Source organism: Canis aureus, chromosome 24 (genome assembly GCF_053574225.1).
Source record: "Canis aureus isolate CA01 chromosome 24, VMU_Caureus_v.1.0, whole genome shotgun sequence".
NCBI lineage: Eukaryota > Metazoa > Chordata > Mammalia > Carnivora > Canidae > Canis > Canis aureus.
In genome coordinates this window covers 43866093-43892406 of record NC_135634.1, presented here as the reverse complement: position 1 = coordinate 43892406, position 26314 = coordinate 43866093, and the positions used below count along the sequence as shown (strand labels likewise).

General features: G+C 42.1%; 1 protein-coding gene across 3 annotated transcripts in view; it reads right to left on the bottom strand.

Annotated features, from left to right (window-relative positions):
• Positions 1–26314, bottom strand: part of CAB39 (calcium binding protein 39) — an 83872-nt gene that overhangs the window by 4397 nt on the left and 53161 nt on the right. For all 3 annotated transcript variants that reach the window (XM_077869179.1, XM_077869181.1, XM_077869180.1), the window contains exons 3-7: positions 20562–20726; positions 18268–18386; positions 13027–13195; positions 6101–6160; positions 1967–2032 (exon numbers count right to left, since the gene is read on the bottom strand). In XM_077869179.1, the coding sequence (XP_077725305.1) occupies positions 1967–2032; positions 6101–6160; positions 13027–13195; positions 18268–18386; positions 20562–20726 (579 nt within the window). The remainder of the gene's footprint in view (positions 1–1966; positions 2033–6100; positions 6161–13026; positions 13196–18267; positions 18387–20561; positions 20727–26314) is intronic.

The following is a 26314-nucleotide window of genomic DNA, read 5'->3' as shown; positions in this document are numbered from 1 at the left end:
TTTTTATTTATTTATGATAGGCACACAGTGAGAGAGAGAGAGAGAGAGGCAGAGACACAGGCAGAGGGAGAAGCAGGCTCCATGCACCAGGAGCCTGACGTGGGATTCGATCCTGGGTCTCCAGGATCGCGCCCTGGGCCAAAGGCAGGCGCTAAACCGCTGCGCCACCCAGGGATCCCGCAAACGGCAGTCTTAACTTTCCTTTTCATGTTGGCAATTCATAAGTGGCAGAAAGGTCTTGAAAGCCCTTCTCCTTACTAAGCAGCCCAAATATACAGAATTTGGTCAAAGTCTATTGATTTGCCAAATAAACTACACTGCTCCCCCTTCCCGGGAAGAGATACTGGCCCTAGACGCTACTACCCTAGGTAATCCTGCCTGCCATCCTTGGCTTCAGAAGATGCAGGCTCCATCCAGCTGCTCACGTCCACGTGATGCTGGGAAGACAGGGCGTCATGGCCCTTGGACAGAAAGGGGCTGTTGGCAGAGGCTATTTTACTGTGTTTAGAATCACAGCGAAGCCTATACTAGATCACAAATCTTACAAATATATATTACACTGATGTACAGGAAAGAAAACGTCCTTAAACAGCTGCCAGAAGTACCGTAGGCCCCACCCCCCCCCCCGATGAAAGGACTGACCTATCGCAGCCATCGCTAGCTAGCACACCTGGAGAAGGGAAGGCGTTAAGGATCCTGGATGCTGGACTATGGGCCAGGCTGGGAGGCAAGGTCCGAACAGCAGCAATGAGTGGGACGTGCCCCAGCCTGACCAGACCATTTCAGCAGGGACACATTTCCAAACTGTGACTATGACTGGTCCCCACTGTAAGAGTTACAGCCTTAAGGGAAAGGAAGGAAGTAGCTGGCCATATGGAAAGGACTGCTTTGGAAATGTGGATGGTAGAGAGTGTTCTTATCAAAGGACACAAAATATAAAAGATGCTCCTGATGTCCTTTAGTCCATTCTCACAGAAAGACAAGGTCTTCAAGAGTGCTCTCTCCCTGGCAGGAAGGGAAGCAGGAATGCAGTCCTGATCAAATGAATTCAGACAGCTCTGACAGGAAGAACTCTGGGCAGAGTAGAATTTAAAGTGGACATGGCAAAAAGTATAAATGGAATTAGGATGTCCCCCCCCAAATCCTCTGTGATTTCCTCTATAGTTCCTGTCAGGACCACTTACTGACAGAGTGAGGCGTATGCTTTTATTAACTGCAATGAGAATTTTCTAGAGCAGAGGTCAGCAAACTTTCTGTAAAGGGCCAGATAGGAAATGTTTTAGACTTTGCGGGTCATATAGTCTCTACGGCAACCATTCAAATCTGCATTATTCTCTGAAATAGCCTCATGTAAATAAATGAATGTATCTGTGTTCCAATAAACCTTTATTAACAAAAACAGGCAGGGACCTGGATGTGGCCCGTGAACTATAGTTTGCCAGACCCTGTTCCAGAGTTTTTTTTTATTTTTTTTATTTTTATTTTTATTTTATTTTATTTCTGTTCCAGAGTTTTAAATCTTAAATTTAAATTTCAAATGGAACCATCCCTACCCTAGTTTGATACAAAGTGGCCTGTGTGTCCCAAAGATCAGCACCCCCCACCCCCAACCACCCTCATGCTACAAGCCTGTGCTGTCCCACAGCTACTGGGCCTTCCTCTGGTGGATGCAATTCTAAATTCCAAAAAATAGGATTCCAAATGTAAAATACTGCACTGCTAAGAGGTAGAGACCTCTTCAAAATTCTGTATATTCCATTCTGGTATCCCTACTTAACAGGCAGGTGGCCAGGTGGCCTATGTGGACCACGGCTGAACTCCTTCCTTTCCACAAAAATCTTGACCACGAACAAATGTAATCTCCTCTCAAAGGTGTGAGACTCACACCAGCACATCTTCCTTTCCCCACATCAATTTCAGACAGAGGGGAAGAAAAGTGAACTACGTAAAAATAAATGAGTCATACCTTGAGTGACTGTCTTTTCGTCACGTAATTTTCTGAATGAAGTAACTTCTCATATTCACTGAAGAACTAAAAGATAATAAAAAACATATCAGTAGTTACTATTTTAAAGATCGGTTAGAGAACATTAAAAAGCTTGAGCACAAATTTTTTTTTTTTTTTTAAGATTTTACTTATTTGAGAAGAGCAAGAGAGTGTGAGTAGGGGAGGGGCGGGGGGACAGGGAGAAGCAGGGGCTGAGCAATGTGGGGCTCGATCCCAGGACCCCAAGACCATGACCTGAACAGAAGTCAGGTGCTTAACCAACCGAGCCACCCAGGTGCTCCTGAACACAAACTTCTACCACACGAAGGCCACTTGCTGCCCATCTGTCTCATGCACTCACACAGCCTTCCTCAAGGGCACCCGAGGATGACCTCCAGGAGGACAGCTCCTGGGACCCACTCTCACCCAGTGCTAGCCAGGCCCATACAGCTTAAATCTGGTCCTCTTCTGTCATCCAAACTCCATATGCATAGAACATAACTCCTACCCTCCAACTGTTTCTCAAAGTGTCTCAAAATGTTTCTCTCATTTCTTAATTAGAAAATTCCTTTTTTTTTTTTTGTACTTCAGTGAGTCCAAAGCACAACCACAAAGAGAAAAGTTACCAGTTCTTTCAATGCATCAAGCAAGAGGAGAAAATAATTAAAAACAGATGAGGAGAAATTTAGCACTGATGAACAGGCAGGTATCCTAGGGAAATTGGGACTTGGGCCCAATCCTAAATAATGGCAGGGATTGCCTTTAGAAAGGGGAGGAGTATTCTTCAGAGATAAATGGGGAAGGACTCAGCATGAGTGAAGACCAGAGAAAGCACAACGTGACACACTCAGGAAGTGACACATGTCCACCAGATTTACAAAATGGTGCTCACTAACAAGTGTGGCGTCACTGGCATGGTAAGAAGCTGATCGAAGCAGGAGGTAGGGAATGGAAATGAGGGACACACAGGGGCCAAGACACACTTGCTAAAACTATTTGTACCTATGCTTTACCACGGGTCCTTATCAGCCATTCATCTGTGACTTAGAGCAGGTGTTAGCAAACTGCAGCTCCTGAACCAAATCTAGCCTGCCACCTGCTTTTATGAGTAAAGTTTTGTTGGAACACAGTTGTGCTCACTCACGTATTGTCAGTTTATGTATTGCTTATGGCTGCTTTCTCAACACAACAGACAGGAGAGCCGAGAGAGACTGCGTGGCCAGGAAGCCTCAAAGATCTACTATCCGGCCCATCACAGAAAAAGTCTCCTGACCCCTGCCTGAGAGCTAGCCCACAACTGCCTATGCATTCTTTCTTTTGCTTCTCTCTAGGCAGAGGTGGGATGGCAACTTTTTCAGAGGATGTGAATGCTACCTTCTCCTCAAAGAATCATCAAACCAATGATTAAAACTAGAACTGCCTTTAGACAGTGACACAGAATATGGACCTCTCAAGTTCTTTTTTTTTTTTTTAAAGATTTTATTTCTGGGATCCCTGGGTGGCGCAGCAGTTTGGCGCCTGCCTTTGGCCCAGGGCGCGATCCTGGAGACCCAGGATCGAATCCCACGTCGGGCTCCCAGTGCATGGAGCCTGCTTCTCCCTCTGCCTATGTCTCTGCCTCTCTCTCTCTCTGTGACTATCATAAAATAATAAATAAAAATTTAAAAAAAAAAAAAAAATAAAGATTTTATTTCTTTATTCATAGAGACACAGAGAGAGAATGAGAGGCAGAGACCCAGGCAGAGGGAGAAGCAGGCTCCATGCAGAGAGCCCGACATGGGACTTGATCCAGGGTCTCCAGGATCACGCCCTGGGCTGCAGGCGGCGCTAAACTGCTGCGTCACCGGGGCTGCCCAGACCTCTCAAGCTCTTGACAGAAAATGCAGGATAAAATTTTCTGCTGCCTAATTCTTAGTAAGCTTAGGGGCGAGAGGTTCTCCTGACAAAGAAGCGCCTGAAGAGTACACATGTAATCCACGTGCTCTCCAGGGATGTGTGATTTTGTCCTTGGGTTAGGAGTCTGGGGCGAGGACAGGGACCGCTGGGGCTCCTTGAAGATCTGCTCAGGGAACTACACTGCAGTTCAGCCTTGCAGTCACCCCGAGGGATGTGTCCACTACATGCCGTGCTGACTGAATTCCCCTGAGAGCGCCAATGGGAGAAATTTGTTTTATTTTACAGGTACTGTGATTGTTTAATTCTGTTTCCCTCTATGCTTTTGGTTATTAGGAAGCTCAAGGCCCAAGTATACAGGATTTCTGATCACATAGTTTTGTGTGATCACACTTCCTTGGCTCCTCACTCTCCTACCTTCCTCATATCTTTTTTTTTAAATTATCTATCTATCTATTTATCTATCTATCTATCTATCTATCTATCTATCTATCTATCTATCTATCTATCGAATTTATTTTTCCTTCCTCAGATCTGACCACAAGGTCTACACACTTCTGTTAGCTGCCTCCCATAAATTTTCCTAAAATTCTTTTAACCAATGTCATTCATTAATAACATGTAGAAAAATATTTTACTACAAAACTGAACCACTGTCATTGTTAGTTGTATCTTTGATGGGCTTTAAAACTAAGACTCCAGTATGTTAAGTCACAGAATCTTTGAGGCCAGTCAATAAAACAATCTGGCCAATGTTTTACTAACTGCTTACCGTGTTCAAGGCACTGCTGTCACGCACGCGACACACACATTCTTAAGTAATCCTCACAACAACCCACAACAACAGTTAGGGTGCTACTACAAGCCTTCTTTTAGGGCGGAGGATTCTGAAGGCAGCCGCCCAAGGTGGGGCTGGGACTTGAAGCCAGACTCTGGACAGTCTGGTGCCAAAGCCCACACTTCTAACTGCTACAGAAAGGTAACCCTGAGATAACCGTGCTACCATTTTAAACCAACATGCATGCAAAGAAATGTACTATATCCAAATGGAAAACTAAAAATATATGACCAGCAATGTTTAAGCCACTCATGAGGCTTTCTATGAGGGACTTCCTATGCACTCAGCATTACATGATGGATGTTACTGAGTGGGAGGGTAAGAGGAACAGAAAAGAGTTCAAAAGCACAGATTTTGCCTGCAAAATCTTTGTGTGAACAATGAAGTATCAACAGTGTACACCTAGAATTTCCAAAATTCAAATGACTAAGTGGAAGAATGAAAACCTAAGCCAAATCTCATGGGTTAGACGGGAATTTTAAGTGGATTGTTAGTGTCCTAACTTCTCTAAGAGCATCCACGGGACTGTGGACAGCACATCAGTAAAACCAGTCTGGCAGAAGGAAGCACCCATGGGCGGGGGGGGGGTGGGGGGGTGGGGGGGTGGGCACAGCTGGCACGCAGTGGAGGAGAGCATGTGATACTATGGCCTGAAGGCTGTTGTGTGGATCAAGGGCACTCGGAATTGTTCATGAGCTTCTGGGAGTTTTAGTACCAGAAGTCTGACACCAACTCAGACTGGAAGGGACCTTCCTGCTGGGCTAGTCCAGTGTCCTCACTTTATAAGGAGGATGGACTTCTGAGTCTCTGAGCCTAGTGTTCTTCTCACCCTCGCAGCTGCCACCCACCCTTCACTCTCCTGGAAATAGGAGGAATGTAAGCAACTGATGGAAAGGAAGAGGAAGTTAAGTCTGATAAGTTTCTTTTTGTCTTAACTGTATATTGTCATTTGGCATCAAAGCACTTTTATTTCCTCCCCTAAAGCAAGAAAAGATGCAAAGGTAGTGTGTCAATCAAAAAGATAAAATTCTGCTTCTGACCAAGTTAACACTCTATACCTTGTTTCAGTAGAGAAATGATCATAGCACCATTTAAAACCACTATATATGCAATATAAGTAAGTACCTGGCATAAAAATCTAATTTAAATCTTTCATTTCTGGTACAGAACTTACAATTTTATTTATTTGAGAGAGAGAGAGAGAGAGAGAGAGAATATCTTAAGCAGGCTCCATGCTCAGCAAGGGCTGAGCCCAACTCAGGTTCAATCTCACAACCCTGAGATCATGGTCTTAGCTGAAATCAAGAGCTGGACACTTAAACAATTGGGCCTCCCAGGTGTCCCAAAACGTACAATTTTAAAATAGTACTTCATATACTTACTTTATCATAATGTTGCTCCAAAAATTCTGCACTGAGCAATTTATGTCTTGTAAGTAAATCCTAGAGAAAGAAAATACACTATTTTACAATTGTTTTGCATTCAACTTCTTTTAGAAATGAGAATCCTAAAACATGCCACGCCATTTTACCTGATAAAAACTGTTGTTAAAAATCACTATACTTAAAAACATTTGAACATAACTATATTGAAAATGTTGATTCTAGGTAAGAGCAAATAAAATCATTAATAATTTGAAACTGTGATTGTAATGAGTGCAGGTCTACAGTTCTTAGAAGGAAAAATATAAAAACAAAAAATTCAAAGAAATATAAATTCAAAGAAAGGGAATAAAGCAATAAAGTGAAATAAAAGTAAATGATTGTGGTAAAATGTCAAATAGAATACTGCTCCTGGTAGAGAAAGAGGAAATTTCTTTCATTAGAAAAAGTATTGGTGGTTCCCTTTTCTTCCTCCTAAATTCTGTTATATTCAGTTTCATATCTAATGCAATCTTGCTTTCAGAGACAGAATGTTTTTTAAAAACCCCATCATGTTATAAACATTAGCTCCTAAGTAAGTAGACTAATGCTACAAAAATGTAGATTCAAACATCAGAATGTCCTTGAGTCCAATTCTGCATGACTACACACTAGAGCTGATGCCTCACCATATGGCTTGCCCAGGAAACCACTCAAGGGTCATTCATTCAGAAAACATCTACTATGTGCCGGGTAAAGTTCTGGGTGCTGGGGCTACAAAGACAAAAAGATGTGGTGGTCTCTGCCTTTCAGGACCTAGAAGTTAGCAACGAACTAGCCTTTGGTCTCACCAGGTGGGAAAGAGAATGGGAACATGTGGTCCATCCACTACTTGGTGAATTACTGAATACAACTCCTTTAGAGCCGCCTACTGGAAAGGTTAGTGCCAACGATCCCCTTTCTCTGAACCAATTCTCCCTCTTTCCTTAGCTGTTTATGTTTGAGGGTCCCAGGTCACAATGAACTAGTATTTCTTGAAATATGTCCAAGTGTAATGTTGGTCCTGAGAAATGCTCTAGGAAATGCTGCACAAACACATGTGGGAGGCACTAAAGTTTTGGTTCCCTTGCAGGGATCTGGCAGGTCTCAAGAGATCCTGCAGGGAGCTCTTCTGTTGCCTACTTTGTGATTGCCCGTTCCTGAAAGCCTTTCCTCACACAGGCTTTCCCCTAAGCTGACCTAACTACCACCCTGGAATCTTTCTCCCACATCATTGTCATAGAGAAGCCTTCCAGACTGGTCACCAGCACCAAAGCATGGACAGAGTTGTCTCTACGTCTGCGGGATTATCTGATTACCATCTCTCTCATGCTAGACTGTAATATAAATATAACGGTCATGTCTATTTTTACTAATCTTTGAATTCCCAGCACCCATGCAGGGCCCAGCACATAGTAAGAGCTTAATATTTAACAAATAAATGAATGAACCAACAAAATCAGGGAATAGGTGTGGGAAAACATCACAAGTCATCTTCAAAGTATGCTTTTAAGAAGGCTTCTAAATCCTCCCCAAAGATTTACAGGTGTTCAAACTGCTGGATAGGGTACAGACTGTATACCCAGGAAAGACCTATCTAATTTTTTCCAAATCTCCCTTGGGGATTAAATCGACAAAATTAGAAAATTTGGAGTTTGAGCATCCTTAAGAAGCTGGAAAAGAAATGCCATGAAGCTTCCCTATGTGGGGTAGGAGCTGGAGCAGAGAAGGGAAAGGAGACTTTATATTATCTTAGTACACTGGCCCACAGGGGTCAGCTATCAGGGGCAGAGGTACACAAGAACTCGAAGGGAATGTCAAGCAAGCCTGTGAAGGGCACTTCCTCCTTCTATATGTGACTGTAATCTGTGTGTGGTGACCTCCCCTGTGTAGGAGCCTCAAGGGCAGGGATGTGCATGGTTCACTGCTGAATCCCACTGCCGAAAGAATGGTGCCTGACATGGGGGTCGGCACTCAGGCTTGTGGAGTAAGCAGAATGAACAAGTGAATAAGCGAATTAAGGGATTAGTGTGTCAGGATCCATGCAAAACTAAGTGTCATTTCTACTTTTTTTGTGGCTAAATCACTCTGGAGACCAATATAAGGAAGTACTGCAAAAGGAACACAGTGTTCACTGTTCTACCATAATCTAACAGAAGAGAACACCAAAAACTGGAAGGGACCTTACTGCTGGGCTAGTCAATGGCTACAATGGCTCCTCAACTGGGGTTGATTTTAGGGACAGGCAGGTAGAAAATACTGCTCTAGAAAGCAAAGTCCTAAACCCGTGGTGCAACAGATTTTTACTAAAGTTTTGAGTAAGGAAACCACTCTGAAAGGTCTCAAGTAGGAGCAAGAGCCTCACAGCTGGGCCACAGAGGAAACGGGGGGTGGGGGTGGGGACACCTCTAACATCTCTCCATCTAGGAAAGATTCTATTACCATCTGGTTTCAAGAAACCAGGAAACTTCAGGAAACCACTGTCAATCTAGGAATCAAATCTGAACAGCCTTGAGTTAGGAGAGACCGAGGGGGTACTCTGAGACTGCTGAAGAAAGAGCTGGACTCCAATGCACAGCAGAATGAAAGCTCCTTGTCAAGATGGGCCACACCAGGGCCTGGAGAGGAGTGACATGCTGGCAGGAAAGGAGCAACTGCTGACAGTCAGTACCCAAAATGGCCAATTCTAAGCAGGGAAAGAGGAGGTGGGGACCTGGGCAGAGCCTCTACCTACTGAGAGATGAAAAGGAAACCTCACCCCACGGGTTAGAGCCAAGAGCTTCAGAGAGTTCAAACCATGGTGGGGGCAGAAATCAACAGAGCAAAGGGAAAAGGTCAGGCAGTCAGTGGTCAGAAATGTGCAAAATTTCCAGGGTGCTATGTGTCCCAGAACACGAGGTGCTGGGTCAGCTAGCAGTGGAGAGGAACAAGATCTCTGCTTTCTAACCTATCTGAATTCTAGTATATCCAAGGCCTTGGGAGGACTGGGAGAAAGGTAGGGGTCATCTCCCGAGCCCAGCAGATTGAGCAGCCAACTTTTAGGGTACGCTGAATTGAAAAAGATTCCTAAAAGTCAGTAAGTTGGGGCCTCAAACACCCTGTGGCAAAGACGGCCCTGGGGTCTTCAAAGAAATGCCACTGAGCCCAGGGCTCGATTTCACAGAGCCTTGGCAAGCTGTACGGCCCAATTTCGTCCTTGATGCTTGACCATGTCCTAGGATAAGGGACTCAATTGTTCCAACTGTGTGGCTCACCTATGGAACTCTTAAGGGTTAGAAAGTTCTCCCTGTGCTAGAGTCAAACCTATCCCCAGGTTATTTTCAGAAACTGTCAGAGCCGACAGAAATAGGTTCAACCCACTTTCTATAGGATCCCACTTCACATACATGTAGTGCTCTCACGGCAAGTCCCTACCGAGTCTTCTCTTCTCCAGGCTAAATACGTCCAAGTTCCTTTAACCACTCCTCGCATGACAGGTTCTGAGTCCCCCTCACCATCTACTGTCTTCTGAAAGTCATCTATTTGTCTATGTGCCTCTTAAAGTGTAGCGCCTGGAATGGAACACATTTATGTGTTGTTACCTTAATGGCTTATAGTGGGGTGAGACCATCATCAGCTCTTTAGGTCACACACTATGTGGTCACATGTAGCTTTGGGGCAGCAGCATCACACTATTTAATTTTACAGGACATATTTAGAATTTTGTTTCCTCAGAGTGGGCTCTGGAGGTAGACTGCCTGGGTTCAAATTCTGGGTTCCCCATTTTATAGCCTGACTTCACCCAATATTTCTAGACTCCTTATCTGTAAAGGAGATGGTTGAGTAGGATATGAAATTGCCTACATTAGTAATTATTATATTTGGCAATTACTGTATTTAATAATAACTGTATTACTATACCTTATTCCCACATCCCTTATTTACAGTTAGGTCCTCAAGTGGAGGGACCTCAATCATCGTCCTATTCCATTCTGACCTCTCTGGATCTCTACGAAGCCTTATTTTAGGATCACCATTGTCTGCTATCTTTTCCTTCACAGCCATCACCTACACATTTGATAAGCAGGCTTTGTCACCCTTTATCTAAGTCATTAACAATGTTCAGCTGGGCTGAAACAAAGCCCAGTGGAAATCCACCAGAAAATTCTCTCCAGGGTGATGGCAATCCATTCCCTAGCACCTTATGGATATGGCATTCAATTAGATGTAAATAACTACACTGAAACTCCAGCTCCTATCTTCACTGATTCCATGAAAATACAATTATTCAACATTCAGCATATCCTCATGGCCATAAAGGAATAATTCTAATAGCTACTGTTTGCTGCACACATATTGTGTGTAGACACAATAACCCTGACATACTAGCATTATCACCTCCATCTTAACAGATGAAGAACTTGAGATGAAATCCACAGCAGAGCTGGGAAATGAACCCAGGCAGCCACACACTCTTAGTCCCCTCATCTACTGGCATCTATGAGATTAATATGACTGAACTTACTCTCTTCGTGAATCCATGCTGGCTGTGGGTACACGGTTTCCTTTCCAAAATGCTCAGAAATCATCTCTTTAGAAATACTTTCTAGAACCTTACACAGGTATAACATCGAGCTCCAAGCTCCACCAGCCTCTCTGGGGAATCTACCTTCTTTTATTCTGGAAAAATTGGAAATATATTTGTTGGCCTTCTGATGCCCCTCCCCATCTCCTTAAGTCCTCAAAAAAGAAAACACGAACAACATTTGGCCACTGATTTACTGTCTTAGTACACATTCATTCAACCTACAAATCTTGGACACATTTACAGCAGGTAGTTTTTTTTTTTTTTTTTTTTTAAATATTTATTTAAGTAGTCTCTGAACCCAATGTGGGGCTTGAACTCACGACCCCAAGATCAAGAGTCGCACACTCTTCCAACTGAGCCAGTCAGGTGCCCCTGGAGCAGGTAGTTTTAATTTCCTTTTGAGACTCAGCACCTGTTCCACAGACTTTAAATTTGGGTTTGCGGGTGAGCTGCATCTGTCTGAAAGTGCAGAGACCGTTTCTGGAGAGCGGGGTATGGTCATATTCTTTGAGGACAGTATGAGACACAGATCTATCCCCCTTTCCTACTGTCATCCTCTCTCTTCCCAAGTCCATCCTTCGAATCCTGCACTGTGTCTGCAAGTTTCCTTCCTTAGGTCGACACCACCTGCCCAGCACTGCCCCATTCTCCCCTTCTCTGGCTAATATGACCTGGCAGGACTGCCTGACCCACAGTGATTCCATCACCACCACTTTCTCCTTAGCGAGGATGTAATTCAAAGCAGCAGCCCTAACCGAGGGCTGATAACGAAATTATCAGTAAGGCCAAGCAAGACTGTCCAATACTGTGAATCACATCTCTGGCAAGGTGTTAACACATCTCTCCCACCTGCTGGCTGGGTGTGCTACCTTGGCCAGAAGCATGGCATGGAGCATGCCCCTCCCCGGGTCAGGGTCTGACTGTGCTCCCAACACTGTGGCCGCTCCTCTCCTCTTCCTCCACCTGCCTCTCCCCCAGAGGCTACTCTTGGCTCATGGCTTGCTTTCCACACAGGAGGATCTCACCACAACACATGGTGCTACCATACTTCCCGCTGTAACAGGCCTGCTGCTTTTGAATGGGGCATCCCCTTCCACCAATATATCCTAATTATGAGTCCTATTCCCAAAATGCAGAGATACAAAAGACACCACATTTATTACTCTGCTAGAACCTGGCATTCAGTTCATTTAGCTTTGTACATTGACACATAAACATCTGAGATCTTACCTAGGGCTTCCGATATCCTCTTTAATGGTTTCAGGAAAATAAATCCTTAGGCACCTCTCACACTATTACCATATTCTCGTTCCATGTGAAACCCTAATGGCCAGGTCCCCAGGTTTTCATCCTGTTTCAAGGGTGTTCATTCACTGTAAGGAACGTATTTTACCCAGAGACCAAGGCGTGTGCTCATTATCTCAAGGGCTCTTTACCTTCATAAAACTGAAATCTCATGAGAAAAGTGGCTACTTCTCACTAAAACAGTGTTCATGGTTTCTTAGCAAAGTAGTCTTCAGGTTAGTATATTAAATTCTGATTACAGTAAAGTAGCAGTTCTAAATATTCACTCATAAGGTCATTTTACATAAGGGAATGGAACATCTAAAGGCTTACTTTAATTGTGAAGAACACTAATAAATATTACTGCCTATATACCATAAATAGCATAGAACCTTACAATTCAAAGCAAAAATGTGCATGTTGTACAGCAGTATCATATCATATGTGTATTTAATTTATACAAATACAGAACAGGAGATAAAGTATACAGGGAAGGGAGGCTACATAATAATTTGAAAAGGGCAGGTGATTCTGCTCCCCTTTCCTGAAGTATTTGATAAATAAGTTTTGGCATGAGTAGGAGACCTAAGTCCATTGTTCCTTTGGGCCTAACTACAACATAATCTCTTTGCCCTGATTGTGGTTCTAGTATTAAAAGACATGCCTGTTCCAAATCAGCATGGCTCTGAACAGATGACAACTTTGGTGTTTAACCAAAGAAATTGCTGTAGTATGTTCCAACACAGGAGAAAAACCTGTTTATTAGACGTACTGTATATCAGTATACCACACTTGGTAAGTAATTTAACAGAAAAGTGTACTTTTGACCATACAGACCATACTTTTAGATAGAGGTTAGAATCTATCTCTTCCATCCTTTTTAAGCTGTGGCTCCACTGCATTAGCCTAAGTCGCATGGACACACATAAAACATATCTTCTCTCTTCCCGCTAGAGGGCAGCCGTGTATAGACTTAGAGGTTAGAAGTTTAGGGAAAAACCGCAAACCAGTTAACTGGACTTACAAGTATATTTAGAATTCTATAGTTTCATGTTACCTTGAATGTGGCAAATGCATCTGAAGCTATGTCAAATGTTGACATTTCGACATATCTGAAGAAATCATAAAATTGTTCTGACCACAAAATGATTTTTGCAAGTGGTTCATGTCTGATGCATTCTCTCAACATTATTCCACAATTTAGAGCTATTTCTGGAGATTCATACCTACAAAAAGAAAAAAATAAATCATGATTGCTGTTTTAAAACTCCTCTAATGCTGAACAGTTCAAATTTTTCAAATAGATGTCTCAGATGTGTCTTAATTAAGTGACTAGAGCAGGTTACAAAAGACATCTCTCTCAGAGTAGGATATATGCTCAGGTGAATTTACTCTAGAATGCACACACACATTAGCTGGTGACAACTGCTGCAGTCCAAAGGAAAACAAAAATATAGAAATAATAATAATAAATAAACATTTATTATTTAAAGCTAAAAGATTTGAGTATTTAGGGTCACACCTCCAAACAGGGGTTAGTTTTACATGTGGTGCTCTAAGACTTCAGAAATCAAAAACTATTATGAAACAAATAAAATCGTTTCCCAAACTCATGGTACCTAAATAGGTCTAACAAATATATAGCATTTATACCTCATTGTTTCAATTCTATACTCAAAATAGAACCTTCAAGACTCTTGGCAACGTGAACCCCACAAAATTGAAAGCCTAATTCTGAGGAGGTTACCAGGTGCTTATCAAGGAGAGCCTGGAGAACTCTTGTGGTGGGTGTTGGGGACACCCTGGCATCAGTCACGCACACACGTCTGTGGCTCAGCTCGGTCAGAAAGGAGCCCCCACTCCCTCCACCCCCGTCTTCCCCTTAGCCCAGCCGCCTGCTCCTCTCTGAGGGGTGCAGACTGGCCTTGGCCCCTCCACTGCCTTTTGGGGCTGCAGGTGCAGCTTTGTGTCTTTCGAACATAGAGTCTCCTCCAATCCTCCTGCTGCATTCTCTCTGCCTTTCCCAACATTCTACTTGCAAAACACCTTCTCTTGGCTAAGCCAAACTTCTCTCACAACATAAATTTTACTTAGTGTCCCAACAGTGCCGACCTTTGCATTTATGTCTTTGAAAAAGGAAAGAAAAAGCTCTCTCAGTTCTTCTTTCTACTGCTCGAACTGTTCTTATTTCTTGCAGGGCTGAGGGCATTCCTTCCTCCAGGGCTGCCAGCTTGCTAGTGAGCAGCCACAGCACTTCATGGCTCCCACCGGGACTAAATTCCCCTACTCTCATCTGCTCCTGGACTCTAGTTAGGCATTTTCTGTTGCCTCTGGACAACTTCAGTTAAAGGTCTACCATAAGCACTACCCTATCTAAATTCAAATCTTCTCTCCCTTTGCAAAACAGCCACCCTCCCCTGCTTCCCCATTTCTCTAATTTGGCACCACGATTTTGTTTCAGATGCCCAGGTTTAAAACAGGTCTTCCAGAACTTTCTCATCTGATAATGGAAGTGTTCTATACCTGTGCTGTCCACTTCGGTAGTTACTACTAGCCACATGTGGCTACTAAGCACTTGAAATTTGGCTAGTATGACTGAGGGATTGAATTTTAAATGTTATTTAACTCATTTAAAACGAAATGATAGAGTATGGTTAGTAGGTACTGCATTGGACAGAACAGTTTACATCTTCTCCCCTTCAGCACCTCCAACCTTCCCATCTTCGGTGTCCCCACCCATCCTTTTAAAGACTTCTCTGAAATATTTTAATTTTGTTTCCTTTCATCCATCCCCACTGTTGCATTAACTCACACTTAGAAAAGCAAGAGCTCCCTAACTAGCATCTTGGTTTAAGCTGGGTTTTAACCAATTAACCTGACACACCAGTGTATCAATAGCACTTCCAGCTTAGGAGTTCAAAACGATTTCCTCTTGCCATCAAATAAAGACAAACTTCTGGGCTTAATGTCCAGGCTTCTCCTCATGAGATATGTTCCTACCATACAACGTCCTTTCCCACTCTGCCATCAAGCACTCACTCCAATTATCTCCTTATTGCTTCCCATCACTATGTTCATTCCTGTCCCTGGACTGACTCTCCTTTTTCCTAACTATGCAAATTCCAAACCCTCTGGAACTTCAATCATTAGTCTCACCTCCTTTTTTTTTTTTAAATTTATGATAGTCACAGATAGAGAGAGAGAGAGAGGCAGAGACACAGGCAGAGGGAGAAGCAGGCTCCATGCACCGGGAGCCCAATGTGGGATTCGATCCTGGGTCTCCAGGACCGCGCCCTGGGCCAAAGGCAGGTGCCAAACCACTGCGCCACCCAGGGATCCCTAGTCTCACCTCTTTTATCAACACTTGCCTTATTGACTAAACCCACATTTTATTTCCTGAAATCCAGCAGTACTAATCATTCTCTAGCAGTGTTACCCTTTTGTTGTATTTGGGTTCATCACAGAGCCTCAAGAAGATCCAAATGGCTCTTCTGTATCACTTATGGCACAGTAACTAGAGCGCTGACAGGCGCTTAGGTGATTACAATGTCTGTTCACAAAATGGCTGATTGTACAATTCACCTTCACTGATCTTAATTCAATAGGCAGGAGACTAGAAAGACAAGACTAAGACAGTTTGGTACAACAAGTTGGGCAGGTTTTGATGGTGGTTTGTCAAGCTGGTCTTAAACGATTAAGCCATAAACCACCAAGTACAGGGCAAACAGTTATGCTGTACAACCTGTTAGCATTAGAGTAGAAAGCACACAAACATTTAAGTCACCAGAGGAAAAACGACTGCCTCTGATGCATCTAACACTAGCTACAAGAATATGTTTGGACGCACATGGTCACCTGCAGCACAACATCCCTAACAGCTGACACTGAAGTGCTTACAGCCTACGTGGATCATCACACCGCATGAGAGTCGTTGGATGGACTAAAGGTACAAAAATCTTAAAAGGCAGCTCACAAGGCTCCTTGAAGAGATGGCTGCTTCCAGGTCTGGAGCAGGAACCTGTACAATATAGTAAGGGACACCTTGTGCCAGAAAGCAAGGAAGCTATCAAAGACTAATGGGGTCTTGCCACAAGGACATAGGAACCACTTGAAGGAGCTTCCCAATTGGCCAAGATGACACAATTTGGATATAAAAATGTGGACATAATGGCTACAATGGACTGAAACATGTCAAATATATTTAAAAAAAAAACCCAAAACTTGAGTTCATAATGATTTACCAATTTAAAAGAACAGAGGACAAAGGAACATGTTAAATGAAACCACAGGGATGTAAAATCCAAAATATGTGATTTTTTCTATAGAACAAATGACCCAGTTGCTTCAACAAGTAAATGGTATTCAAAACAAAAGGCATAGTAGTCTTATTAACCAAATGCAGTTTATGGGCCTTGCTCGCTTGGAACTGGATTTAAACAAATTAACTGAAAAATGACATTTTATGTGAAAGGGACATCTGAACAGTGAGTATAAGATAACATTGGGTTTGTAAATGATATCATGACTATGACAAAAAAAAAAAAAAAAAAAAGGGTCCTCAAAGTGTTATGTACTAGGGATGCATACTGAAGCAATATTATGTGTGTGAGGGAAAGGAGGAGGCCAGGGGCATGAAGGAAGAGATACTGTCAGAGCTGAAGGATGAGTACAAAAGGCTGGTTATTTTCTTCCCTCCAGTTTTCTGTATATTTCCCACTCTAAGGGCTAGAAAGGATGGGGAGATGGGCGCTGGTGGAGAACAACACCAGCTGCATTCTCCAGGCTTCTCCTCCTCTCCTTTCTCGCTGACTTTCCTGCTCTGGCCAACTCATGTGAGAGCTTTCATTTTTCTTTAAATCATACCTTAAAATTCTGACTTTACGTGATGTTTAACAATGTTTATCATTCCTCTGGCTACTCTCAAGCCAAAACATAAGCAAAACTAATTTATGGATTTTAATAACCACTGCTTTTTATGGAAAAGGAAATAGTTTAAAAATACACAAAGGCATCTGGAAGGTGCTCTAAGAACACAAAATTTCAAACTACTCATTACATGTTTACACACGCAACTGTGGATTGGTAACAACAAAAAATTAGATGCCAAAAGTTCTGTATGGCAAAGTCTGAAGAAGCAACATAGATATTTAGAAATAGAAAGAAGGAAATAGAATGCTGGCATCAAACACATGCACTGACTCATGCTTTGTCTAAACAAGTTTGAACTTGGGGGAAGTGTTAAACCACAGAGATATGAATCAGAGGGAGGCAAGCTATAAAGCAAAGGGGTAGGAGAGCAAGCTGATTCACGCCAATAGTCATGCTACTAAAACGCCTGTCCGCCAATTTAATAGAACAGCACCAATGCTGGGACAAACAGATGCACACCAGACCCAGAGCTGGCAAACAACTCTTGTGTGAAACGACAGGGGGTGACCTTGCCAATCAGGAAGGCTTTTTTTTTTTTTAAGATTTTATTTCTATTCATGAGAGACAGAGTGAGAGGCAGAGACACAGGCAGAGGGAGAAGCAGGCTCCCTGTGGAGAGCCCCATGCAGGATTCAATCCCAGAATCACAACCTGAGCCAAAGGCAGACACTCAACCACTGAGCCACCCAGGTGCCCCAAGGGTAGGATCACTATTGAGGGAGGAAAGGATTTTTCTTTCGTTTTAAAGTTTTGAGTTTTTAGGCTTTTTTGGTTTTTGTTTTTTGATACCAACAGACTTGATACCAACAGACTACCAATAAATGCCTCCTTAGTTCCTGGAAGATGCACTGTGAATTACCAACTAAGCAGGTTAATGAGTGGATACACACAGGTAAAAAGCAAAGGGTAGACTTCATAAATGTGTTCTTTGTTGATGGAATAAAGTAACGCTACATAGTACTCAAGATCCACTTCCTAGGCAGCTCCTACTGCCTCACAGTGTGCATGTCTCCCTGAACAAGAGGTCTTTAAACACATCATTAACTGATAGTTCATATAAATAAACTTTTAAAATCCAGAGAATAGGAATAAAACCACAGAAGACTTTTTTCCTTCTGTTATATAGGATCTGAGAATTTAATTAAAGGCTCACAATTCACCAACCTTGAAATTCCCATGGGCATTTTCGAATTCAATTTAGCTCACTGGCTGAATTTTAAGGAGGGAAATGTGTTTAAGATGTATGGAAAAATGGACTGACTGAACCATAGAGAAAACACGTTTCCACATTTACCATCCTGTTTTTGCCCAAGACTTCTTTCCTTTTTATTTTTCAACTGAGAATATACATTTGTTACATTGTACATACCCTTTCAATAACATGAACAAAATATTCTGTTGAGTGCAGATATATTCGACAGTAGGAGTTCTTGTACCAATTTGTCTTCTGAGAATATTGTTGAAAATTTGAGCCACGTCTTTTTTGCCCTATTAGGAATACAATCATTAAAATGTTTACCCGACTAACCACCAAAAAGCCCATCCACCCTCCCAAATAAACTCAAATTAAGGCACTGCATATTTTTAATTATGACTCAATATTTGACTTTAAAATGTTCAGATATTAAATTTTCTTTATTTACAAATCCAAATTCGAAGTTTTAATAGTACACTATTTTTAACATGAGCAGAATGTTCACAAAATGAAATCTTACTACATATAAATTTCAGCCATTTCTAACCCTTAGAATCATGTGGACTCAGGAAAAATTAAACTTTGCTATATGCTTACAATGTTCAGGGATCCAATTCCCACCCATATGGAATAAGCAGTTTCAAATAAAATGCTCACGTTGTAAACAATACATATAATTTCCTTGTATAGTGATGAAAGGAAGAGAAGCTGCATTCTACTAGTATAAAAAAAACGAAAGATTCTCTAAGAAGCTGAGCTTTCATGGCAAGTAGACATATCTCATTAAGCTAGGTCTACTTAGGAGAGATTTTATATAGATTAGTAATGAAGGCTCCAAGTACCACATGATGAAGCAGTTCAGACATCAGAATTATACAATTGTACTTTACTAAACAAAATAGGACATTACTGCTATACAGTGAATCTTATAATCAGAAAACTGCACAAGAGATTACCAAATGGAAAACAGAACCCCATGAGATTTTTCAGAGTGGCTACCTGTTATGAGGCTGACAAGCCTGTAGGAAAGTGAGTGAAATGCTAGCTTTCCAGGGCTAGAGATCATCCTGGGGCCTGTGCTAGGTGAGGAGAAGCAATAGCAATCTCTAAGAACACATCTCAAGGACACACACTTCTTTTAAATTTAAGCCTCTAAAGTCCTGAATATTAAATTCAGCGTTCAGGTCGGGGAATTAGAAGGGTGGACAAAGCTGAAGGAAGTGGAGGTTCTAGTGCACTGGCAACTTTGCAGAGGAAATAAAGATTGTTGTTGGTGGAATCTGATACACTATTAGAAATACATAATCATCCATATAAAGGGAAATATTTTTATCTGTTCTATAGAAGTCAATTTTTACTGTCCTTTATTATCAATATTATTCTCAAGTAACCTAGGAACCACACCCTCCCATCACTCTCCAAAACTGAATCTGACTATACGTCTGCCATTCTCTCCCCTGGTTTTTCAAGCACCTGCACAGACATCTAATTGGTCACTCAGGATGAAAAACACTGGGGCTTTAAAAACAAAGCCATGACAAAGACTCAGAGGAACCTGCTCATTCATAACCATGCTAAGAGCCCTTCATTACCATATATACCTCATTACCATATATACTTCTCAGTCTACCTTTCAGACTGGTATCAAAGACCATTATTCTCACTGCTAAATTCACTAAATATCTAATATGACATGATTCAGCTATATAAACTTGGGTAATAATATCAAATGCCCACCAGGGCCAGGCAAGAGACAGTATGTTGGGTAAAGCAGGCCCTGAGACAGAAAAGCAAGCTGCTCTCTGCAGCACACCCAAGTGTGCCCATGGGGTGGTAGCTGCTCTGTTCCAGCTGAGGGGCCATATAGGCACACTGACTCAATGCTGCCAGAGTCAAAATTTTCAAGGGAAGCCAGAGAAATTCAAAACTGCATAAAAAATCTCCTGCTATTTAACCGTTATGCTAATTTAAACATTTAAAAGCAGAGCTAAGCACAAGCAAACAGAACATATCATCTCTGCTGTAATGAGTTCTCAGCAGGTTAAAAAAACAAAACAAAAAACCCTAAAACACAACTGGGTATCTCCTAAGATCTCTCTACCTCTAACATTCTATGGTCTTCTTTAGGTTGCTGACTCCCTGAGAACCCAAGGCCAGTGAATTACGTAAAACAGCAGCTATTTATTAAATATAATGTAAACAAAAGGGCACAACGAATACCTAAGAAACTTCATATACAGTGTGGTGAAACAGGAGGCGACCTGGCCTAAGCCTGAGGCAGCCCTGAGCTCCTGCCCGGCTCTGCTAATTAGGCAGGCAGCCTGGGCATGCTTACAGGTCAATAACCCTGGAGCCAAGAGCCTGGCAGGAATCTTAGGATCTTTCAGAGGAGAGAACACCAGGAAAAGGACCATGAAGAAGGCACCATTTTTGGAAAAAAAAAAAAAAAAAAAAATTTGATTTCTTACCTCAAAGTCAATGAGCTGTAAATCAGCTACCAGTGTGCTCAGGAGCCCACTGTTATATAGTTCCTGAGCGAGCTGTGCCACTGCTTCCGTCTGCGGCTCTTTTTCATTCGTGCCATACAGGATTTCTTTCATGGCAACCAGATTTTTGGAAACTTCTTCTGTGGCCTAATTTTGAGGGAGAGGAGAAAAACCATTCATTTAAAAAAAAAATATGTAAAAACCTACCTTTATAAAATACCTTCCCTCTAGATTATATACCCACAGAGCTATGTAAAAGACACAAAGGTGGGCAAGCCCCGTCCCAGCCCTTGGGAGCTGAGCACTGTGCACATATGACACATGTGGAGACTGACATATGTGTTCAAGAGGGAAGGCCAGCAGATACACAACATATATGCCTAAATGCTGCCAACAGTTTATTATGGTAGAAACTGACCAGGGAGAGAAGGTTCGACTCTGCCTCCCATGGGGGAGCAACGTCACAGAAGAGGCCAAAGTGGAGCCTGAGAATGGAGAGACACTGATGAGCAAGAACGAGGGAGGAGGAGATGGACGGACAGGAATGGCATGAGCTGGAGATGAGGGAGGGGACAAGCACAGAGTCTGCCTGAGGAAAGGTGCAGAGGGAATAAGGGAATGACAGAAGGTGGCTTTGAATGCAGAGTTATTAGCAATAAATTAAAAAAAAAAAAAACACACTGAAGAGTCTCCACGTTTGGCTAAGAGAGAGGAACAAGAGCCCGATTTACCCTCCTCCATGAAAAAGATAAAAAAACAGGAGAAGTGACATGAAACAATGCATCTTAAACACTGAACTTCAGACAGCACAGGATGGTGAGCCTTGAGAGAAGGGAAACAAATGAAGTTAATTCACAAGTGCCCTGGCTTACCACCTGGAGAGCTTCCAGGCCACAGCACAGGGAGGGCATGCGGTCTCCAGGGGTTGAGACAGCACTGGGACTCGGCAGGGCAGAGTACCAGAGAGGAGAGAGGTGTGCAAACACACACTGCTTCTTCAGCAGGGTACTGAGAAGCCGGTGTGTGTGAGGAACACACCCAAGTCAGGGAGCAGCCGAGCTCTTTCAGGGTGACCTGCCCATCTCTTGTCTTTTCCAGAAAAACTTCCTCTCAGCTTCTTTATTCTTTTAAGAAAAGGAGGGCTAATGTTCCAATCCCATTAGGATGGAATGATGCACAAGACACTAGATCACGATTTCCCTATAAATGTCACAAATGTTAATGTAGCCCGACGGTACCATCAAGAATTTCTGCAATTAACTCATAGAATTCATTCGAAGCCAGGTCTTTGAGTGATCTGCAATGGAGGCTTTAACTCTTTTCACTATTTCATTTAACCTCATTAACAGCCCATCGTTCAACACTGTGGAGGTATTTCTAGATTCTGAAGGACATCCAACATACCAGCTATCATTCTCATATCTGCATTTTCTGCAAATCTGATAGTATACCTCCCACGGCCTCAATCATTAACCAAGACATCGAAAAGGAAATAACTCTAAATGGAACCTACCATTATGCCTTTGAATCATCATGCTTTTCATTACGATCTACTAATAATCTTTGCACACGGTCCCTTAGCCACTTATATATAAACCTATTTCCAAATCAAATTCAAAAGGCTTTTTGTTAAATACTTGGATATAAGATAATTTAACATTTGACCCTTGAACAAGGTGCTAGCCCACTCATACGTGTTTTTCATAGGACAATACTATATTTTCTCCTCATGATTTTCTTAACATTTTCTTTCCTCTAGCTGACTTTATTGTAAGAACATAGTATACCGTATATGTAGTGTACAAAATGTGTTAACTGTTTATGTTATCAGCAAGGCTTTTGGTCAGCAGTAGGTAGGCTACTAGTATTAAGTTCTAAGGCAGTCGAGAGTTGTATGTGGATTCTGACCTGGTGGGGGGCTTGGTGCCTCTTACCCCTGTGTTGTTCAAGGGTCAGCTATATACTATTTCTTCCACATTTCCTGAATATAAGACAATGAAATAAAGTTAATTTGGTAGTCCTTTTTCCTAAGCATATGCTTAGGATTATGACTTTCTTTTCTAAATGTTTAAAATCATCCCAATAATCCCTATGGAAAACCTTCCATTATCAGTGTTCAGCAGAATCTTTACCTTCTCCCGTCAAGCTGTTACCACCCTATTCTTTCAACACCTTAGATTTCCTTCTTTCTTTTCTTTCTCTCTCTCTTTCTCTCTCTTCCTTTCTTCCTTTCTTTCTTTCTTTCTTTCTTTCTTTCTTTCTTTCTTTCTTTCTTTCTTTCTTTCTTTCTTTCTTTCTTTCTTTCTTCTTTCTTTCTTTCTTTCTAAATTTTATTTATTTATTCATGACAGACAGAGAGAGAGTCAGAGACACAGACAGAAGGAGAGGGAGGCTCCATGCAGGGAGCCTGACGCGGGACTCGATCCCAGGTCTCCAGGATCACACCCTGGGCCGAAGGAGGCGCCAAACCGCTGAGCCACCGGGGCTGCCCAACACCTTAGATTTCTAACAGCAGTTCATCCCTTATACCAAGTTAAAGTACCCCAAAATGTACTTTTTGGGAGCCAGTAGATAAAATCATTTATCAACAGAAAATGTTCTCTTATAAACTATTACATATGTTACTTCTGTAATTTCATTTTACCAACTTTATTCTTAAGATGATTTTCTCTGACAAGGAAGAGCCCGGCATTTAGTGTGTTTCCTGTGTGTATTATCTGTTGATTTTATACCAGTGACCCTAAGTAGTAAGCCTCAGGCCCCTGTGCTTCTCTGACTAGATCACAGTTTTGAGTCTCTTGGCAACCTTTCATATGCCTCAGCTTACAGAGCCTCTTCTTTGAAATCATGATACAATTTTATTATTATTATTTTTAAAGATTTTATTTATTTATTCATGAGAAACATAGAGAGAGGCAGAGACACAGGCAGAGTGAGAAGCATTCCCTGCAGGGAGCCTGATGCAAGACTCGATCCCGGGATCATGACCTGAGCCAAAGGCAGATGCTCAACCACTGAGCCACCCAGGTGTCCCAAAATCATGACAGGATTTTAGATCTGAATTCAGACCATACTCTGTGCTCTCTTCTGACAGCAAGATGAATAAGAAAGGAGGGAGGTGATAGGTAAAAGGCCTGAGGTTTCTTTTTGAAGTGATGAAATGTTCTAAAATTGACTGTGGTTATGGTTGCACATTATCTGTGAATAAACTAAAAACCACTGAAATGTACACTTTAAATGGATGAATTATATGTGTGAGTTATCTCAATAAAGCTATTAAAAAATAGGGAGGAGAGAAACAAGGAAACAGAAAGCAACTTATGGCATTTCTCAGATGAATGGCCACCTGGACCCCCATGTAAAGCCCTTTTCTTTCCTCTCAGAAGACAACACTGTCACCTATATTATGGGCTGGGGGGTTGGGACACCAATAGCATTCCCATATCTGCTAACCACTGTACTATGTCTGTTTTTGTTGATCCTCCTGGATTCCGTTCACTTTCTGGCTTTCTTAGGACCTGACCTGCTTTCTCACCTCCTTCTCATATAGCCAACTCCCTCACTTGATTTTTTCCCCTTCAATCAGTTTTAAATATGGTCAAGACTCCCATTAAACCGTTAAAAAGCATCTACCTGTGTGTGCTCTAGTCCACATCTCCTTCCCAGTCGCTCCCAGCCTAATCCCACGTGGTTTCTCCACCTAGTACTTTACAGTTCTTAGCAAGTCACTAATGACTTGCCCGCCAGGAAATACAATTCTCTGTCTTTAGTACATGTTAGCTCTTGGCAGCATCTGAAGGTGCTGATTACACCCTTCTTTTAAAACTGCTCCTCCCTCGTCCTCTGTGACTCACCACCATCCTCATTTTTCCTGCCTGTCTCCTTGGTTGCTCCTTTTGCCTCCTTCTTGGCTCATATCCCTCTTGATGAGACCATTTAAATATTGGGAATTCCTCAAGGCAGGGTACAAGGCCTATTCTTCTCATTCTATCATCTTTCCCAAGTGATGTCATCCACACCCACAGCTTTAATTAACACCTCAATGCAGATGCCTCACAGATTCCTATCTCTAATCCAGTTTTCTTACTAGTACATTCAGCAGCCTACTTGAAATGTCTCCACTTGAATGTCTCAAGGTACCTCAAACCTAACGCAATCAAAAACAGAACTCATGATTTTGCCCTAATGCCTAATACTCTTCCCTTGGTCTCTATTTCAGGGAACGATACCACTACTGATGCTCTTATGCATGTCAGAAACTCAGAAGCCATCCTCAACCCTTCCCCCTCTTTCTCACTCCACCCCAATATCTAATTAATCACCATGTCTCCCAAATCCATCCATTTATCCGCATACCATGACCCCCCACGTCAGAGTCCCCACAACTCTTGCCTGGACTACTATAAGTAGTCCACTGACTGACTTCCTTGATTCCCTATAAGCCATTCTCCATATTAAGACCAGAATGATCCTTTCTTAACACAAATAGGATTGTTGTTACCTCTGCTTCAAAAATGCTCCAATTACCTATGCTCTTGGGATAGAGAAAATTTCTTAACACAGTCCGTAAAACCCTGCAATGTCTGACCCTCCTTGTCTGACCTTAGTCTGCACTACAATTCCTCCCCCACTATCTCTAAGCCACTACTCTGGTCACACTGGTATCCTTTCAGGATACCTGCACATGTGGTTTCCTAGGCCTATGCCCTGCCTCCACCTCCTGGCCATTCACATTCTTCCTTCATTGCTCAGGTCAATGATCACTTCCTCAGAGGAGTCTTTCTTGTTAAATTCTATAATACATTCGACACTACCACATACTTCTTTTCTCACAGTTGTAGTTCTGCTTTTCCTTGTGATTTCTAGGTTAATGTATTTCCTCCTGCTCCATCAGGAGCCCAGTGCTTGCAGTGTTGCCATACATGCTTGACGAATGGTTGAAAATCCGCATACTCAATCACTGAGATATTAAAAAAAGATCCAGATGAAAACTGGATGTAGAGAAATGTGATGTTATCACACCATGAAGGCAAGGAATTCCTAAAATACACAGTGTATCCAAGCAAGGCAATTTACGCGACAGCTACAGCAGCAAGCAATGAACATAAATCCTGGTGTTCTCACAGAGAATAATCTGGAAGAAGACACCCCAAACTGAGCATAGTCTTCCTATTGTAGACAGGTAAGAAGAATATTTTGTTTTCACTTGCTCTACTTCAGATGTTATGTTTCACAATTCACATTTTACTTTTACATCCATGGTTAGTTGCCATCTACAGAAGATAATCAGCAGCAAAAAATCTATAGATTTTTTTAGATTTTATAAAAATCTAAAACTCATCAACCTTATTACTTATTAGTAGTCCTGATATACAGGAGATTAAGCTCATATTTCAAATGATGACTTTTAATTTTATGCATATTTCAACTACTTCTGTGCTTTCTGTTCCCCATTACATGGATAATTATAAGCTGATTAAATAAAATCATCAAAAAAAAGAAAAAAGAAACATGTCCAAATTTTACTAAAAGATGATCAGAAAACCTTAAGAAGTATTTTACCAGAAAAGGTGATGTGGCAAGTGTCTACTGAATGAAGATAGCCGAGAAAACAAATAAACTTGTCTGTTCTTGTGTAGGTCTGGGTTGGCATCCTTCTTCGGCATTCACAGCAGGGAGGCTGCCTCGTCCCTGGTCTCTGGCCTGCTGGCATTAAGTCAACACGTTCTCTGCCT